This window comes from Filobasidium floriforme (assembly GCF_021052385.1).
Source record: "Filobasidium floriforme strain CBS 6241 chromosome Unknown HD553scaffold_16, whole genome shotgun sequence".
Classification (NCBI taxonomy): domain Eukaryota; kingdom Fungi; phylum Basidiomycota; class Tremellomycetes; order Filobasidiales; family Filobasidiaceae; genus Filobasidium; species Filobasidium floriforme.
Genome location: NW_025763637.1, coordinates 238,583 through 257,840, shown reverse-complemented (window position 1 = coordinate 257,840; position 19,258 = coordinate 238,583). Strand labels below are relative to the sequence as shown.

Sequence of the window (19,258 nt, the reverse complement as noted above, 5' to 3'; positions counted from 1 at the left end):
TCACATCGGGCTCATGTCGGTTCTTGCCCGAGCCTAGTCAATGAGCATTTACACAAATATGCTCGTCTTCGGCCGAGGAGGACGCACATCTTGCCGCCAACCATCTCCACCCAAACCGATACTCCAGCATCTGGCGCCCAACCGTCACTTATCTCTTAAACATCAAGGATGAAGACTTTGCTCACTTCGAAGCGGCAGTCCCGGTGGTCAAGGCCGCAACGGTCTTCAATTCGGTCTCGCACGCACCGTTTTGCTGCAGTCAACGAGATATTATTGAACAATCATGAGCTGGGCGAGGTAAGCAGTAATAAGGCCACATGTACGACCATTTTTGAAGGGTGATAGTATATGGTCTGCCATTATACACGTGCTGACCATCACATGTGCTGTTCACATCTTCATTGCAAGGGGTATCCACCGCGCAGATAAGGGGGGTATATCTATAGCTATATGCAGTTCTACCATACCTCGAGAGATCGAGAGAGATATACAATCCATTCACCCTAACCGTCGTACAAAACGTATCTACAACCACTCGACTGTCCTTCGTTAAATCTGCCGCGCGAAGCGGATCTTGGGTCTACTGTATAGATCTCCCCATTTTGCCCCTGTTTCTGAGATCTTGCTTGTCCGCCTCCGTTTGCATCCATTACCCAGCCTCAACGTAATGGTTCCAAGAACGAGCATAATATAAGTCCCACATTACCCTCCATAGATTTCCCTACCAACAGCCCGTCGTCCGGGACCCCGACGTCGATGGGCAGGTCGGCCAGTTGATCCACCCGACCGACTTCGTTGAGGATACTACGAGATGCACGAACAAGGAGAAAAAAAGGGTTTGCTTTAGCATCGCACCAAATTCGCAGTTTCAACGTCAGAGTCAGATGACGAAATCCGGGACTCACTCAATGACGTCCCCCTCGTCCATATCCAAAAAGGGTAAACCCGCATACCAAACCCTTCCCTTCCTGACGCCCAGCTTGAAGTCCGCCACACACGCACACTGATACAATGCCGGTTGGTCCGTCCATTCTAGCGGGTTGCCGTCGTTGCCCAATGAGGGGCTTTGGGTTAGGAAGTCCATCGACGTGGAAGAGGGGAGGAGGGGGGATAAGCCGGGGTTTTGGTTCGAGGTGAGAAGCGGGGTTGGGGGGAGGTTATGATTGTTGTGGTGGTGAGGGGGCACGAAGTGAGAAGTTGACGGTACCGAAGTTGACATCAACCCGGTCGACGTAGGTCCGACCGTCCTCCCTCCCGTACTGGTAGTCAACATGGAAACCTCCGCTCGATCTGTGATATCGCTCGGATGCCTCGTCATCGACGGTGCTTCAGAGATGATCGAGCTGGGTCTCGATTCCAACTTTCGGCGCGTCAGGAACGAGGTCGAGCGGGCTCGGTTTCCCGGGACGTCGGTCGGGCGAGATATACCTAGACCTTGGGGTTGTTGGTTCTGGCTTTGGGTCTGACCCTGACCCTGATAGCTCGGGTTGCGGAGGAGTTGGGAGGTCGAGCTCGTCTGCGATGAAACGCGGGATGTCGTTCCGGTACGGTTCATGCCGGCTGATGATGAGATTTGAGATCGTCAATTCGCTGTATTTCCCCTACGGATTGACACCAGATTTCGAGACCGGCCACTCACGATAACTAATCCTCAATGCCTCTATCTGCTGCATGAACGGTTTCCAACCCTCGTGCCACCCTTTCACGATCCTCTGTCCATCCAAGACCTCGATCTCCAGATCTCGCACACCCGCACGGTGATACTCGGCCTCCTCCGCCGCGGTCCATAGCAAGAGATACTCCCTCAGCTTATTCCGCACCGAATCGTAAAATCTCGCTTGGGCGTTGGCAAACTGCGCCAGAGCCAGCTCGAGGATCTTGCTGTACCCCTCGATATACGCGGGGAGCTCTTCCAAAAGCTGAGTGTGTAGGGCGACGAAATCCTCTGCGCCCTGAGTGACCGACTTGTCGAGCGCCTTGACGTCGGATTTGGAACGGGCGCTTTGGAACTTGGTATAGTCTGTCAGGCGGGATTCGCGTTTCTGAACAAGACGTTTGGGGTTGACACCGAGGCGAAGCAGAGTGGAGAACATGGGCATGACCGTGTTGCGTACGTCGTTGTCCTGGTAATCGAGGCAAATACCGATCAGTATGAAGCAATCTATCCTAGAATGTCACATCGGGCTAACCAACTGCATCCACGGCCTGTCCATCAGGTCGTCGACCATGTTGGCATACATGTCGATCCGCTCGTCGCCAAAGTCGCTCCCGTCCAGTCGAATCACCGATGTCCAGCTGATCATCATGTTCTTTTGCGCCTGCCACGTGTCCCTAACCTTATCGGGCCACATGTTGATCTCCTTGCCGACCTTGCGTACAACCTGGTCGGCGGCGTCTAGTCTACCGACCAGCTCGTACAGCTGTCGTTCGGATCCGGGAACGATCGCCGTCAAGTTCGCCGTGCTCCCGCTCATCATCGACGAGCCGACCTTGTCCTTGTCCTTGCTCTTGCCAAACTTTTCCCTAAACTTGGCTGACATGCCAAAGACCTTGACGTCCTTGCTACCAGTGGTCGAACCAGTCGTCGAGGGTCGTTTCTTGCTGTCCTTGCTGATGATCCTCTCAACCACATCTTTACGTCGCTTGACCTCGTTGATCTCGCCTGCAATCGAAGTCGCCCCCTCGAACGCCTTGCGGAGGTTGAAGTAGTCTGGATGTACCGGCGAGGTACAGTGCAGCAGGTCGCCAAAGAGAAGCGGATACTTCATGACTCGCTGTACCGGCTTGATCAGCATCGAGCCCAGATCCCACGCATTGGTGAAGGGCTGGATCGAGGCCCAAGAGGTTTGAAGATAGCTTGCTGTCTTGGCGTCCTGCATGAGCTCGAGAAGGCGGGTATTGGCTTGCGCCTGTCTCGCACAATACACCGTGTACATGTTGGTCATCCTCGGGATCTGCGATGACGGCATAGTATGAGCGGTCAGACATTATGCTTCGACCTATAAGACCAACCGAAACTTACTACGCTGACGAAGACCTCGCCGAGCCTGTCCGAGATCAGATCTTCTTGACCTTCCTTCAAGATAGGCTCAGCGCCGGTCGCATCCCCAAGCGCCTTCTCGAACGCCGTAGCGAGCTCGTCTGCGAACGCGGCCATCTGTTCGAGATTGATGAACAGCGTCCGCGTGTCAGAAGGCGAGATCACCTCGGATACCGTATGTCTTCGACGCGGAGCAGGGACAGCTTGTGATGATTCGATAGAAGGCGAGTACATGCCTGACCTCCGTTTGGCCGATCCGCCAGGCCAGGCGCCGTTCGACGTGATCGACGCGCTACGTCCCATTTCCGGCCGTACCGTACTCTCGCTGGGACCGCTGGAATCGTAAACTTGACCTAGATCCTGCTTGCTCCCAGCGTGCATGCTCGATTCGGGCGTCGTACGACTCGTCATTGTGCTGTCTATGGTATAAGCGGAGAGTCGACTGCCGCCGCTGTGCTCACCCGGCGATGTCCATCCGCTGCTCTTGCTGAGGAACGTCGACGTGGCTGATTGTGCGGACGACGGCCCCACTTTGAGCAGATAGACGTCTCGGATGAGCGCGAGGTCATTGGCATAAGATCGCTCCGTTGAACAGATCTCGTGAATGAGATGAGCGCGCTTCGTCATCCGAGTTGTCGGCGTCATGCTGCTCGGCGAATACAACGGCGATGCCTCGGATACGTTGATTAAGGGTGAGACCGGGCTCGATTGTGATCGGGTGTGAACCATCGGGGGCCTTGAAGGACGCGAAAGAAGAGCCGGCCTCTCACGAGGTGCCGTCGAGTAGCTTGCGTGCAGATTCGTGGACGAGAGGGATCCATGGCTATTTGCGCCCGCGGCAAAGGCAAAGTCCGGCATAGAAGGGCTCTTTGAGGGTGACGGTAGTTGTGACTGAGAGACAGCATGTCGGACGGCAGGGTCGCCGCGCTGAGGATATCGATATCGTTCGTCTCGTAACCGACCCGCTTGCTCCGAGATGCCCGAGCGCGGCGTATCTTCCTCTGGCGTGTCAGGTAATGTCTTGCGGATGTCTGGTACTTGGAGCCCAGCTCGGCTGGGGTTCGATACAGTCGTGGCACCGGTAGCATCTGCCTCGCTCTCTTTGGCCTCGAGTTCGGCTGCAAAGCCCATGACGCGAACCATCTCGGCAGTGGTGGGCGGTTCTCCACCAGTCTTGGTCACGGCGACACGGGACGTCACGTCGATACGCAAGTCTCGCTTGTTCTGAGGGGTGGCACCGAGTCCTGGACCGATCGTGGTCTCGGAACCAGAAGACATGGTACTGTTGGCTGAGAACGGTTGTGCGCTCGGCTGCGAGTAAACCGAGACCACGCTATCACGCAAATCGCCGCTCCCAACGTCCTGACTCTGCACTTGCCGCAAGGTCTGGTTCTTCTTGTCATCGATCTCGATATTCGGAGAATCCGATTCGGTCGGCGTCCCAGTTAGACTTCGACTGATCGTCGATCCATCCTTCGTGCTCGCTCTACGTCTCAACGGATTTCTAGCCGGGATAGGCGGTGTCGGCCCATCCTTGAAGTCTCCAGTGTTCACCCGAGTATACATCGACCCGGCAGCCAAGTTGTTTCCTGGAGAGACTGCCGACGCCTCGACAGGGTGAAGCGGGACCCCGGAGATGGTGCTAGGCGGCGTGGCGTACCGGGTGATCGAGCTCCCAACCGATGCTTGACTGGACGTCCGCGAAGGTCCAGGCGGAGGCTGTAACAACGTCCCCGACGAGTTGTTCCGGGAAGGACCTCTCAGAACAGGCGGGACCGGAGGGTCTATCCGTAATTCCGGCTGGTTCCTGCGCTGTCCTACCGTCTCCCCCTCGTGCTCCGGGCCTTTCGATCTCCTACCCCCAGGAGTCTCTACCAAGTCGACTCCCCCTCGTGTTTCTGGCGCGCGGTACGTCCCAGGCGGAGCAGGCGCGAGGAACCCATCCTTGTCCCGCTTCAGGTGGCTAGACTGGTTCGAGTTGGTAGGGGTCTTGGCCCGTGCAGGAGACTTAATAGGAATCGGTACAGGCGAGATAGAACCTGAATTACGACGCGGGAGGTGGTCCGTCGAGATCCCTAGTCCAGCTAGCCCTGGAGCGGTCCTCTCAACCGGGCTGGACATCGCTGATGAGGCAGCGCTACTCGTCGTCCCTGGAATCTGCGAAGGCGGAAGGCTGCTCATCCGTGGACTGACGGACGGTGCAACCGGATGAAAGCCAGCCGAAGTGTCGTTACCCGGATTAGGCGAATTGAGGTCAATCACTCCGGTAGACGCGTTGTACGAGACGGCGGCGATCGAACTTGGATCAGAGTTTGAGGGGATGGACGATCTTCGATTGGGGATGACCACGCTTGAAGGGTCAGTGACGATGGCTCCTTTGTAGTATGACTGTGGTGGGGACGTTGAGAGGGCCGAGTTTGATCCGAGCCGACGGCGGGTAGGTGAGAGAGGAGGCGAGGTGCTGAGGATCGATTCTGAAGGTCGTCTCGAACCCGAACCTGTACCTAGTCCGGATCACAAAATCAACATACACCCACGTCCCAGGATAAGCCTCAGCCGATGACGATGACATCGCCGACCCTGAACGCGACGCGTCGGGATGATTCAACTCACCAAAACCTCCCAATCGCTCCCTACCCACCTCTTCCCCATCCGTCCCGCCTGAACTCATCTTTCGACCCTCAGAAGCCCTTCTCGTCCCCAAGACCGGGCCCAGTAGAGGTATTCGCGATCCGCCCGGCGTACTTCCTTGCCCCAGTCCATTGCCATATCCGTGCAGACCAGGCAGGTTGTCCGTCGACCCCCTCGGCGAACCGTATGGCGAAGCCGAAGAAGAGGGTGACTTGTAGTCCAGTTTCTGACCCGGTAACGGTGGAACCCCGCGCTCAGACCCAGCTCGAATCGACCGCGAAGGAGATCCAACAGCCGATGGAGTTGCAGGTCTAGACTTTGTAGGCCTATCTCTATCCTTTTCCTTGTCGGAAGGTCGGGAACTGGATTGGCTCAGATCCGAGCGCGAACTCCCCGGTCGACTATGCTCATTAAGGCTTTGATGAGCGGATGTCGAGGATCCTCTTCGAATGCTCCCCGGGCGGGACGATGAGGAAGACGATTTCGGGACCGGTAACCTGCTGCTCCCCTGGCCATAACCATGATTCTGACTGTATGTTTGGTTCGGGTTGTAGCCGTTCGGCAAGGGGAACCCGTCCCCATCAATATCCATCAACGGTGTTCCAGCTTTAGACGAACTTGCCGAAGGATGTCCGCTCTGGATGCTTGAGTTGTCACCTGCTTCTGTATCTGCTTCTAGGTCGGACTGTGAATGAGGATGAGGGGATCTGACAGGCGGTTTTCGAGCCCGGCCAGGGGTGACGTTTCGGCGAGGAAACGATGTGTCTATCTGAGGTTGCGAGGGACGACGAGGTGGAAGAGGATGGCTTGTTGTTGTTATTGCAGCACGATCGTGGTCAGAGCTGATCCGACGAGGAAGCAAGCTTCGCCCAGGAGAAAGCTGATCGGCAATATCCCCCGGTAACGTCCCAGACGGTCTTCTTCTATCGGCAGGTCTTCTTGCCAGCCCCGCTCCGGCTCCAGATCCAGATCCTGATCCTGAACCTTTGGGACTGGTAAAGACGTCCGTCTCCCCGCTCGTACTCGGCGTGATCGGTAAAGCCATCGTCGCCCCAGTCCCTGGTGGTGTACCGAAAACGTTCTGTTGGTGACTCTTTTGAGCTTGACCATCTACCATCTCGCTAGGTCTCCGAATTCTAGCTCTAGGTGTGCTCCCACCTGACCTGAGTTCGTGGGTCGCAGGCGAGCTGACTCTTCGAACGCCGAGCGAGGGGGAAGAGCCGGACGTAGGAGGAGGCGTTGTGGGCAAGTGGGAGGGATAGACGGGCACCCGGTTCCGGGATGGAGAGACCGGGATCTTTGATGGTCCGAGCATGGTGATGTATGTTTCGGTGTCGAGACGATTGTAGTCGAATGAAGGGAGATAGAGTCGGTCGATCGGGTTTTGTTGTCTAAGTGTCGTACGGGTCGTGATTTCGAGTTGTCATGGTCGCGGTTACGTCGCCGATCTGCCTAGCTTTACTGGCGACGCAGGACCATGTCGGTGTGCTTGGTTATGCGCCTTGAAGCGTTTCTATGTCAAGGGATCGTAGCTGTACGACAACGATATCATGTATATCATGTCGACATATCGTGGTTGCTGGCTGCTTAGGGTCCGGGGGGGTCTCGGGTGACAACAAGCCCGCGGAATCAAAGGAAGTGTCCGAGGGACGATCACCACCTCTTCTGATCAAGCGAAACTGACGATGAGATTGCAGCTGCAGTATTGCAAGATTAAGGAAGCAAAAACGATGACATACAAGGCCATGGAAGACGTCCATGCACTGGACTACAACTTCAAGCTCTCAGGAGCTGACATTGTAGCCCAAAAACAAGCGAAAGTGCGCATCGCATGCAGGGCAAAAAGACCATGAAGACGGAGCGATTCGAACGCTCGCCCCGAAGGACCGCGGGACTTTGAATCTTGACATCAGAATACAGACCTTAACACGGCGGATTAGACCACTCTCCCACGTCTCCGAGACTCGAGGGTTTTTTTTTCTCTTTCTTATACACATACATTCGCGCCTTGAAGGAACGCGCGCCCAGCAAATCGCTAACAAAGCGTTCCGTTCACGCGCCCACCTCACTGTATATATAATAACGCATCAAGTTTCGCTTATCTAGCTTACCAAGTTTACTCCTTCCACTGCGTGCTGGATGTAAACGCCTCCGATATTCGCACAGTCCTACTGGAACTGATACTTGATCGACCAGCAATCCAGCATTCTAGTGGCGCTGAACACGCTATCAGCCGTGGCATATTAGCTGTCCATCTAGCTCGGCCGCTAATCGTTTGTGTTATCAAGATTAACCATGGCATTTATGATACGATACATGTTCTTCTCTATCTATAGCAAGCGTCAAGGAATCCCAATCCTTCTATGTCCCTGTCAGCCTCATTGATTTGCTGTCTGACCGTCGCGCTCAGCTAGTCCACGTTAGCGTCGCCTCGAGCGCTTCGCTCGACCTGGCACGACGGAGATCATGGTAGACGGTTCGGTGGTGATCTTTGTGGATGCGCTTGCGACTGTTGTCCCAGAAACATCGCTGAAAGGCGGAGCAGCAGTAGAAAGGTCCTTTTCGCAGGCTGAAACAGCGACAGCGGTGCCGGCCGTCGAGGGGGTCGTGGTGATGGAGGAAGCTTCGTCACAGGTGGGACCACATCGCCGGACTCGTGGTCCTCGAGGGATGACGCGGTCCTCTTCTTCGTGATAGGACCGGCAGAGCTGATCGGCTGGCTTTTCAGAGACTCAACTTCTCCCTGAAACCATTCATCCCAGTTTCGCGGGTCTCGAAAGTCCCAAGACTTCATCAGCGATGACAGCCATTTACAACTTGCTAGCTGTTATAATTTGCCAAGCGTCCGCCACTGGGGATTGGGCTTTGGGCGTCTGTGCCTGCCAGCTATGTAATTTGATCTCATCTCCTTGACGCCGAGGATTGGACCTGCTCGCCTAGCAACTGTGTCAAGATCAAGGTATTTCTTGATTATGTAGCCAGATGAGCCAGGAGACCTTTGCTTGAGCACACCACATTCCCATTGCTCTGTAAGGACATCCAAATCTTCACTTCTGTTCAAATAGTCTTTCAGAAACTTGTCCAATCCCGAAAGGAGCTGAGCGAATGTTTGATATTCGATGGGGTTCTCTAACATGTCCTTCATGGTATCATTGGAGTCGGCCTTGGATTCGTTTGCCATCGTAAGATTGTGTATGAGAGGTAGAGTGATGTAGCAAGTGTAGGAAACACGGGTTACAAGGAAAGAGTTGTCTGTTGGCTGAAAAGGAAATGCTTTCCAATATCCTCATGCTGTGTGGTTTTTATAGCCAAATCCACTAAGCCAATAAAACCGGTCCATCAGAATTGGGGAGTCCACTCCTTTGTTCATGTTATCATTCCCAGCAAGCGTGATATAGGCGCGTGTGGCGTCGCCGAGCAGAGCGCCGACGCAAGGAAGATGTGGTTCAATATCCATTAAGCGCCATATAATGCGATCGCGTTCCAAAATCATCACTCTGACATGCTCTGCAAACGTGGGTATCGGCTCAGTCTGATGGGATTGGCAACAGGCGACAACTAAAGAAGCGTAGCTGATGCGATGAAGTTCCAATCAGCCGGGTCTCACATGAAGGCCTAGAGTTGGCCCGTAAGGTAACTCACCTGAACGGCTTTTGGGATTCCTCCCTTATTCAGAGCAATCACAAGAGGCCGGGTTGAAATGATATGCTTGATTGCATCCGCTCTTATGCTCTGAACCAGGACGTTTTTTCTAATGATGCCGTCTATCCATGTCTTGGAATAAGCAGTCTAGCTATGGCCACAGGATGCACTTGATACATCAACATCTCGTGGTACTAACCGCTTCTATTACAAACACTACTACTTAAGTACTTGGTCATTGAAATTCCGGCGAGACCCTCGCCCGATCTTTCCCTGATGGCCTATCAAGCTGATTCAGGAATCCGAGCGGGGTGCTAGAGCTGATATGTTGCTGCAGAGTTGACTGTGATTGAAGTGCACGCTGAAGTGACCGAATCCGCTTCAGGAAAAGTTGACCTTTCCGTTGACTTGTGTATCTGCTGGTCAGATTGGCCGCTCGCTTCGACGCCCGGTACCGTTTGAAGAAGACTTTCCCCATTGTCACTCTGCTGCAGGCGGAGGAGGTTATACTTTTGCTCGTACTCGTAATGTTCTCTGAAGATTTTAAAATCGGTGCCTGCCATCTGCTCGTATTTCAAGTGAATCAGTTGCGCGACCTTCAGTTGAAGACCATCGGCAGCGGGAACAGCACTGGATATCAAGCCCCCAGCCATCTTCATATACACTCCAGCGCGGTTATTCCACGGCCGGGGATTCACGTTGACGAAACTCGGCAGCGAGTTACCCGCCTCTAGAAATCCTCTGAGTTGCACAAAGAACTCGAATTTGGTGTCATATGTAAGGAAGAAGACGAAACGCAGGAGTCCAATTTCGTTCACAATCCTCCTAATTTCATCGGCAGCAGCTTCACGCCTCTTTCCGTATGAGTTTTCAGGCTGTAAGCTTTTCGACGGATATGAGTGGGACGCACAGCTGGTAGAGCCAGAACAAAGAATATCGTGAGTCGTTGTGACATTGAGGAAGCATGAGTCATGAGGGTCAATTTTACCTGGGACCATTATGACTGACTTCGCCAGTCTTCGAATCGTGTTGCGATACAGGATCTAAAAATTGACTTGGTCCGGGCGCTGCGTCATCGATTTCCTCAATGCCATCGTCATATACTGACGACCCACCGACCCTCAGCTGTGTCAGGTGACCGGAGCTGGCGATCTCGAGTCCAGAATAAGATCGTTGATGGTCTTCGAAGGTGTTGGAGGCATACTCCGCTCGCTTACGATCTTGCAGCCTGAATTCCTTCTTCTTCGCCGCTGCTGCCTTTCTCTTTGTCAGCTTTTCTACCAGCCTTTTTGCGACCTGGAGGAGTAGGTGCCGGTCTAGCCACCTTCTCGCATCGTCATGCGGCTCAGGTATCCACTGAGCCGGTAATAGTGGTATGTAGCTTTCTAGACCTTTTTCGTGCATAGGCTTTCCGGAATTTACCCATAGAGAAGCAATCGCCGCACTCGTCCCACGATGTTCGAACAAGGTGGCTTCGACTTCTGCACGGATATCGACCGCAATGATTTGTGCTTGAACTTTGCTGACTACTGAAGCTTGTTTGGCGTTGGTAAGATGCATGTTGTACGTGATCCTTCTGGGAATGCTTCTCACGGGACTTCGACCACGAACCCTGAATAGACGGAGGCTAGGTAAGATGTGACGGGAATAGCGCGATCCAGAATCTTACGTCTTGACAGATTATATATACCATGTTCGCGTAGGCTGAGATTAGCCTCGAGTCACAGCGATGTCGAGGTACGCTTCTCTGTCCTTCCTTTGTTCGCGAACGAATGCCGCAATCTCTGCCATGAATGCTGCTCCTGACCACGTGCCAGTGGGGCGTGAAGCACGCCATTCCGCTTCCTCCTTCGTTCATGCCACCGTCTTCAGGTCTTTCCGCGTTGCACTTGAATCTGGTTCAGGGAATATATGCATGCAGTGGACATTCCCAACGATAACACACTGTTCATAATGTGCACAAAGCAAGACACTGAGATGATTGTCTTCACGAATCAGTTGTGCCTTCCTCGCTAGCGTATTGACCGATGGCGCCCGACAAATGGTCCCGTCAGGAGATATGGCATTGCCTCCCGTATCTGTCCCACAAGATTGAGCCACCGGTCCAGGCAGTGGTAATCTGGCAATAACGTAAGAAGTACAGTTCTCAGTTGGTGACATCATTTGGTGACAGACAGCTGCATCTAGACAGAAACACTGCTCTAGGAGCTCAGCTAGGCTTCATCCTTGTGATAGCCGTTACAATCGATCTTACTACCCCTGGCCCACGGGATCCATGTAATCCTTGGTAGTCGTAAATACAGATTGAGGCTGTGAGGTGCTTCCAATTCGGTTCTAGGTAGATCTCAACATCTTACGTATCTGTGCGATACATGGCGACCCGAAGCAGATTTACCTATAGCTAAGCTTTCCCCCTAAGCCCCAATAAGATCAATCGCGCCTGTCTTAAGAACGTCCGATTTTCCTCTAGCCGACCGGGAGATACCATACTAGGTGCACAACCGGTAATTGCTACCATACAAGGTCGAAGTCTAACCACTGACAAATAAAGATAGTTATACAAAACGTTGAGAGAGTAACGCGCGAGTTATATTCGTGTCCGTGGATTGAACAGTGGAGAACGTAGACTGCTTCGTTGAAGTAGTGATGATTGTCCTCTCGGAGCTGAGTTCGACCTCTCGGTCAGACACAAGTCCTGCGGAATTTTCTGGGCTTTCATTGTTCTTGTACAGTTTTTTCATCGCCTTCAAAATGTCAGATACTGAACGATTCGTCTGGAAAGATCGCAATCTCAAGAGGTCTGCGACCTGCTTCAACCGAGATTCCGCGGGGTGATCGCTAGCAAGCATCATCGCAGCGCATTCCAAGAATTTCCTGGAAGTCTCTGGCTTCATTGATTTGTCCGCAATGCAGTATCTCGAGTCGCTCGGTAGGGGGTAGCCCCGGTCGATATAATTTTGAAACCTCACGAAAAAATGCGGAAGCCTGATGGGAGTAAAAACGAAACCCAGTTTTGGGATCTGCGTTCTTATGTCACTGAGGATCTGATTCGCCATTGTGCTACGGAGCTCTGCTTCCATGACAGATCTGTCCCGTTTAGCTTTCGCTTTTCTGCCATCATCTTGAGCGACAGAGTCTCCCTGTTCTGATATACCCCTTGCGGTTGACGTAGCGGATAGTCCCTGGCTCTGTGTCTGAGCGAGAGACGACACAGTGGTTGACAGGTCTTGCGATCTGAGAGAGCTGTCACACGGTCTGGTGTGGCAGGCTGCCGAGAATTCAGAATCGAGGGTTCGAGTATCGGAAGACGGCAAGAAGCAACGTTCTCCGTTTGGCTCTTCATCTAAGTACTTCTGCCACCCCACCCAGAGCGGTTTACCGAATTTGGCTTTTACTCTCAGATTCAGTATCCAAGCCAAAGCTCCGGCAAGATTGACGATTTTACATCCCGCTGGAAGGAATTTGGCAGACATAGTCTCGACATTGGGAGATCCCGCCCAAATGCTTTTGGTGGATATCCCTGTGCTCGAGAACGGCTTGAATGATGGTTGGTAGATTCCCTGTGCGATTGCTCTCGGTGAGATACGCGTCAAGGGCGAGAGGAAACCTGACCTCCCGATGAGCGTACTGCATGATGATGATATCTGCCAATCCGTCGTCCAAACCTCTCAAGTTGAGCTGTGCTTCGCTGTGTTTCCGCCCAACATGGTCGCCAGGAGACCACCCCGCAATATTCTTCCTTTTGGAGAGATAGCAAAAGAGACCTATCACTATTTCGCCGACCGTGATTTCCCGGTCTATCAATCCCTCCGACGCCAGTATATCGTTGTGGTATATGACGCGATCTTGAAGAAGATAAGCTGACAGATCGAGGCTACCTTCAACTTCCGTGTGAAGGTGACTTTGCAGTGCATGCAATATGTGTGGAAAGTATTGCTGGCCGGCATCCGCGCCACTTCCCTTTGCCACCTCAAGTCTCTTTTGTATCATGTCGGGACTCGTATCGATATACGCAAGAAGTCCCTGGAAGAAGAGTTCATCGTTCGTAGATTCGACGATAGTCTTGAATTCCTTCAAGGCATCCATATTGTAATCACTACTGCTTATGATATGTGTGCACTTTCACTGATCAAATTGGTTAAAGAGGTCGGGTGGGTGAGATGGTTGCGTGAAGAAGCAGATCGCCACAGAGAATTCAACCGTTAGATCTTGCTTCAAGCTTGTAGCAAGGAATACCTATATACAGTAGACGAAGCGATCCCAACATCGACAGGCTTACGGGACACAAAGGAGACGGCACCCCCATTTCGAATGGCTTGTGACACGATATACATGGCGTCATCTATGACGTGATTTCTGAAGATTGTCATCGTCATCGATTGGGTAACGATGAAGAAACGTTTGCGAACGCCTTGCTCGCGTCCACAGGATGGAATAGAAGAATCAGAGTCCGAGTTCATCCGGATTCACTCAGCAATCGCGTGCAACTTCCAATACCCCGAACAACACGAACATCCGGACGCCGATCATCCAATAAAAATATCGCATCAGGTAAAGTAAGAGAGTCACATCATTCAGACAAAGGACCGATTCATCGAGCCATTGTCTCCAAAATCCGGCATTTCTCGTGACGCATGAAACCGCTGGGCGTGTCTGCTACAATGTGGGTCTTGAATTTCTCCAAACTTTACTTCCATCAATCTTTTCTACTGGGCCAACTGAATGTAGATTTATACGAATTCCCCTGCTCGCTCATCGCTCTGACAGACGATGTCGGTGTGTGACACTGACTTTCTCCGTCTTCATGGCCTGGCCTGGCCGAGCGCTCGGTTCCAAGCGAAGCGGATTGCTCTGACGAAGCACTGTCAACCCCCTCTCTCAGGGATTGAGATTCTATCTCCCTCGTTAGCCGCTTCTTGAGATTATTTGCCCCCTGTTGTCGTAGCTTTGCGGCCCATGTTTCGATCACCATCTCCGCATGGAGTTCGCTGACCTTTTCTCGATCGATCTCGCCGTCTGTTCCTAGAAGCAAGGGTCGAGTGGGATGATCCAAACCAGTCTCGTTCCACCATTTCAAGCGATCATCCACCTCAAGTTGGAATTTTTGCTCGTCCCTGTGTGTAAGGAACAGGCTGCTCGCAGTTTGATATACCGGGCGGTTTGGTTCAACTCGCGAAAAACGCATATTATGCGATTTCGCGTTTCGCGCGATATCTTACCGCTACTAGTGCTGGCGAGCGATATCATACCGGTTGGAATCACAAAAAGCAGCTCTTCATCCCAGTTTTTGATAGATTGGTATGAAGTTATCTCGGGCCCAGACCTCTCGTCACGGCGTACACCTCGACCTAGCCCTCAGACGTACACCTATACCTATACCCATATCTATACTCTATCCTCCACACCGTTACATCTAGCACCTCTTGTACCTTCGCCCTTAGCACACCACGTTATACTATACAATTCAAAATGTCTGACGCCGCTCGACTCGACCGCCTTGAAGCTCTCATCATGAAGATGGTAGCCCCTAATCGACCTGCAGATGAACCTGCTCCCGATACATCAACATCGAGCCGCCTTCATGTCATCCCTGAGCCAAACCGACGACCGAAAGCTCCAGCCCAGCCCGTGTATAGCGAAGACGAGGCCGAAGAGGACTCATGGGATGGAGAGCAAGACGACCCCGAAGACCCAGAAGCTACCCCTCCCCCTCTGCCCAGACACAAACCAACCCGAGGTGAATCATCTGGATATGCACCTAGGTCGACTCAGGCCCGTAATACTCGTGATTCACCAGACGTCGGCCCATCCAACCTTGCTCGACGAGCTCATGCACTGGTACAAGCCAACAAGACTACGCCCTTCATTCGCGCAGAGGGTATAAGGTCTGCAGGTGCTGGTAACTTCAAGCAACGAGGCCATGGTGGGGGCTACGCCTTTGGAGGTCATCCTCTGCAGCAGACCTCTCGTCCTCCCAAGAAACCTGGCAAGGACGTCAAGGCTTGCAAAACCGGAATGGTCAGTACGCGTACGCTTCGTGGGCCCTCCGTAGTGATACCACACGTCAACTAACTTGCCCTCGATCGTTTACACAGGTGGTCTATATCCCAGACGGTTCTTTTGTCAGAGACAAGTTGACCCTTGTTTCTATCTTCAAGAGCAAATGGGCCGGTACCAAGGAGTACCTGTCTACAGCTGGCTATATGCAACCTCTCCATTTCAAGGCCCACATGAGCGCGAAAGACATGGTTGAACACGTTGAAACGATCTTCAAATCAAGCCGACCTTTACCCCGCCTCTGGTCTTGGGCCTTCCTTCAACCGGCTTCACAGAGTCTCAACCCTGCCGCTGTGTATTCACCTTGGGATACGACCCTCGACAATCTCCGTGCGCGTTGCCTCGACACGCAGTTCATCTGCATCATTCCGGAGACTTGGGAGACCCAGCACCACTCAGGCTTTCGGCGTGCTGTTGCTCAAGCAATCAGCCGTGATCCTGTGTCTTGGCAACCTCTACCCAAGACCCCCATGGGCCCTCCCTTGAGCCAGGCAAAGAAGGGAAAGAGAAGGGCCGTACGCGAGACGTCATCCGAATTAGACCGGGAGGAACAGCGATACCGCGATGCAGAAGCGTTAGAGATCGCTATGGCAGATCCGACATGCCCAGGTTGTGGCAGATCATACCCTACGGACCGGCTAGAGTGGCATGTCACCAGCTGTGCCAAGGCTATTGCCCTGAACCAGGTGGAGAGCTCAGAATCGGAGCCAGAAGGGGTCGTAGATCTAGACGCCGTTCAGCGTGAAAACACGCTCGACACAGACCCAGGCGATCGGGATGTCATCACGATCGACGATTACGAAAACCTGGGCAAGATCACTGAAGACTTCCAGGCCGTGAGTGATGTGGGGGGAACGCCTGAACCGCAAGGCCCAAGCATATCGGGTCAGTACTCAAGCTAGCGTTGGTACAATATAGTTTGCTCACACCTTGCGTCTGATATACAGATCTGCTGAAGACAAAGCTGACACCGGAACAGTTTCGGGCCATATGCGTTCAATTTATCGAAGACCATGGCCGAGAAAACTTCAATATGCATGTGATGGTGGCCAAAGGTGTACCTTCGGATCAACCTGCCATACCATCAACGCAAGCTGCTCAGGAAGAGGTTGTAGTCGACTGGGAGTTAGGCACACATCTCAACGGCGTAGAACAAGACGGAGAGTCTAGGCTATCTGAGCCAGGCGTAGTTGAAGAGCCAGCACTTATGCCTGGGGTCGAAGTTGCGGTTGGCAACAAGAGGGCAAGGTCTAAGTCTTCTCCAGAGAAAAGCGGCATTGCTCATGCACGTCGCAGACTCCGAAGCCACAACGAAGCCTCATCTAGCAATGCGTAGACCTTTGTACTTGTAGACCGCAACGGTATAGATAAAAACATAATTTAAAAAAAGAAAATACATGTATAAATAAAAAAAAAGAGGCCCGACTACCTCCTTCGCCCACCTTGAGCAGCAGCCTTGAGCTGGGTGCTCGTAGGCTTCGCTTCTCGGCGAGACGAGTACCAAGGGTGAGTGACATACTGGCAGTTCTTGCCGTTACGCCAGATGCACCTCAAACACTTGCCCTCCTTACCCGGGATGACCGAGCACTCCGCATACCTCTCGTTCATGGCAATCATGAGCGCATCGTCTTCTTGGGGCGGGCGTGTCTCCCCACAACAGACGTTGCACTCGTCACCGTCGATCATCAAGGCGGCCCCGGGATCGTTGTACAGGGCCTCGGCGGCCTGCGAGGGATAACAAAGATGAAAGACCAACGGGGTTAGTATTTGTTTGCCAACTAATCTATCAGCCTTGACGTGACTTACAATCGCGTTGGCCCAACGGTTGTTGGACCAGGTCACCGGCTTGAACTTGGGCATTTGAAACCCCTCATGGGGCGGGATGCGTGGCGACAGCCTCCGGCTCCGCCTCTTGCTCGGAGAGGGCGAATCGACGAGGTCGAAGTCGTCGTCGTACCCATCGAACTCATCGAGAGCCACGGGCCTCTTCGACCCTCGGCGGGGCGTCCTCACCTCGTCGGACCCCACCACCAGCTCCAGCCTGTCCAGCAAGCTGGTCATCCTGGCCTCGGTGGTGGGGCTACCCGCACCCGCACCCGCACCTGCACCTGCGCCCTCACGGCCGAGGAACGGGTTTGGGCCTTGGTTTTGCCCGGTTCGGAGGGGTCGAAGGGGAGGGACGGGAGGGGCAGGAGGGGGAGGCGGGGGGCGGGTGGAGCGGATGGGGGTGATAGTGACTGAGAGTTCAACACGAAAACATATAAATCAGTTATACTCGATGAAGTATTAGACCCGTACACGCCTAGCTTACACCCCTCCGCAGCCAACATCTCCCTCACCAAGGCCTGGTGAGCCGGGACGTTGAGCAAGGTCCTGATCTGGGCCCTCTATACGTCAGGCATGATAAGAAATCAGTCTGGTATAGGCAAGGAAGATCGAGAGAATAGTAGTGAGATGATCATGTAACTTACTGCAGTAGCGAGAGCATCCCGCTCTCGTTGGGCTCGCTCGAGAGCGGCCTGGTGGGCGGCCTCCTCAGCCAGCCGGCGCTGCTCCGCAGCCTCTTCCGCGGCCTCCCGACGTCGCTGCTCGAGTGCCCCTACACACAAGAAATGATTGCGAAGGTATCAGTATATGCAAGCAGCAACAGCGGAAGGATATGGACGGGGAAGGCGTAGTCAAAGGAAGGGCTTACTCTCGTTCACCTCGTTGAACCTCGCCCTCTGCTCGTCCGTCAATTCGGTCATCCACACTTGATAATCTTCAAGCGCTGTGCAAGGTAAGGTCAGACGAGAACACAAAGACCCAGGTGTAAGCTAAGACTTTCAGAACCTATTGGCGTACGAAAGGTATGCTAAAGGTATGCTATGACTTACAACCGCCGGGAAAAACGGGCAAAGGCTGTTCGTTGTTCTCCATTTTGAAAATGTATGCAAAGAGTTTGATAAAGACGAGGTCGATTTAAGTGTTTGCGTTTAGAGTATAGACGTATAGACAGATGTGATAGTAAAGTAAGAATCGATGAGAAGGTGATGTAGATATATCAAGTGCGTCGGTGGCATGGGCCTACCTACCCCCTAGGCCCATGCCACGTCTTTGTTTACTGATGATGGAACACGTCGAGAGGTTCTTTTGTTCTTTTCGTATGCCATCAAATCAAAACAAACATACGCTTATGCCATTGGCCACATCACTCGTCAGCCAAGATACAGTCATGAACCCACTCCCGTACGGCAAGGTATTGCAGGGTATTGAAGAGGCCATCGTCACCTTCCTCGGCAGAGTGTTCCGTTGGGGGCGGGAAATGTTGATTGAGCGCTTTCCTAAAGCCTGGATCTTGTAGCAGCGGTGGTAACAGCTCGTGATACCGTTCGACCTCGACATAGGGATCGCTTTCACGTTCAGGCTGTGACAGATCTTCTTGCCGTTGTTCCGATACCCAGCTTAGTACGCCTGGCCTGCGTCTGGCAGAGCCTGGCCCGTCTCCGTCTACACCTTCGTCTTCTTCGTCCCCGGATAGCACCTCGTCAATGATGCCCATATCATCAAGAGCGTCGGCGGGGAAAAGATCAAGATCCATCCCTCGAGCTCTAGCCTTCAGCATGCCATCAAGCCACTTCTTGCGTGGGCTCCATCCACGTTCACCAGAGGTCGTGCTCTTGTGATGGTTATGCGCAAGGACATGTCGGCGGATGGTCAGGTTCAGCAGGGGTAAGAAGCAATGGTGTAGGCAGAAAATGTCGACTGGGTTGTCGGGGTCGAGCTCTTCTCTGAACTCAAGGTCGGCAAATGTTCTTGAGTATTTGTGCGTGAACTTTTCCCCAACTTCCTTCCAATGACGCTCGATTGGGGTGTTGCTGGTCGATTTGCCTCGGATGAAAGGTGCTT

General features: G+C 53.2%; 4 protein-coding genes and 1 pseudogene across 5 annotated transcripts; 1 reads left to right on the top strand and 4 right to left on the bottom strand.

Annotated features, from left to right (window-relative positions):
• Positions 1 to 426: 426 nt before the first annotated feature.
• On the bottom strand, positions 427 to 7,181 carry HD553DRAFT_67812 (uncharacterized protein). Its single transcript, XM_046184413.1, has 6 exons — positions 5,654 to 7,181; positions 3,023 to 5,544; positions 2,190 to 2,954; positions 1,640 to 2,123; positions 906 to 1,560; positions 427 to 804 (listed from the first exon to the last, which is right to left on the bottom strand). Exons 1-6 carry the CDS (start codon positions 6,984 to 6,986, stop codon positions 660 to 662), a joined length of 5,904 nt encoding a protein of 1,967 aa, XP_046035133.1. The 5' UTR covers positions 6,987 to 7,181; the 3' UTR covers positions 427 to 659.
• Positions 7,182 to 7,521: 340 nt separating this feature from the next.
• Positions 7,522 to 7,630, bottom strand: HD553DRAFT_t70 (annotated as a pseudogene). The gene has a single exon. The product of its transcript is annotated as a tRNA-OTHER (tRNA).
• A 1,997-nt stretch (positions 7,631 to 9,627) lies between these two features.
• Positions 9,628 to 10,873, bottom strand: HD553DRAFT_325085 (uncharacterized protein; the record flags this gene model as incomplete). The annotated part of the gene is made up of 2 exons (XM_046181570.1): positions 9,628 to 10,188; positions 10,322 to 10,873. The coding sequence occupies 2 exons, from the start codon at positions 10,871 to 10,873 to the stop codon at positions 9,628 to 9,630; spliced, it is 1,113 nt and encodes a 370-aa protein (XP_046035132.1).
• A 3,909-nt stretch (positions 10,874 to 14,782) lies between these two features.
• HD553DRAFT_325083 (uncharacterized protein) lies at positions 14,783 to 16,706 on the top strand (the record flags this gene model as incomplete). The annotated part of the gene is made up of 3 exons (XM_046181569.1): positions 14,783 to 15,331; positions 15,409 to 16,255; positions 16,318 to 16,706. 3 exons carry the CDS (start codon positions 14,783 to 14,785, stop codon positions 16,704 to 16,706), a joined length of 1,785 nt encoding a protein of 594 aa, XP_046035131.1.
• An 89-nt stretch (positions 16,707 to 16,795) lies between these two features.
• Positions 16,796 to 18,289, bottom strand: HD553DRAFT_343611 (uncharacterized protein; the record flags this gene model as incomplete). The annotated part of the gene is made up of 6 exons (XM_046182892.1): positions 16,796 to 17,095; positions 17,177 to 17,607; positions 17,682 to 17,757; positions 17,842 to 17,969; positions 18,066 to 18,140; positions 18,247 to 18,289. The coding sequence occupies 6 exons, from the start codon at positions 18,287 to 18,289 to the stop codon at positions 16,796 to 16,798; spliced, it is 1,053 nt and encodes a 350-aa protein (XP_046035130.1).
• Between the last annotated feature and the right edge of the window lie 969 nt (positions 18,290 to 19,258).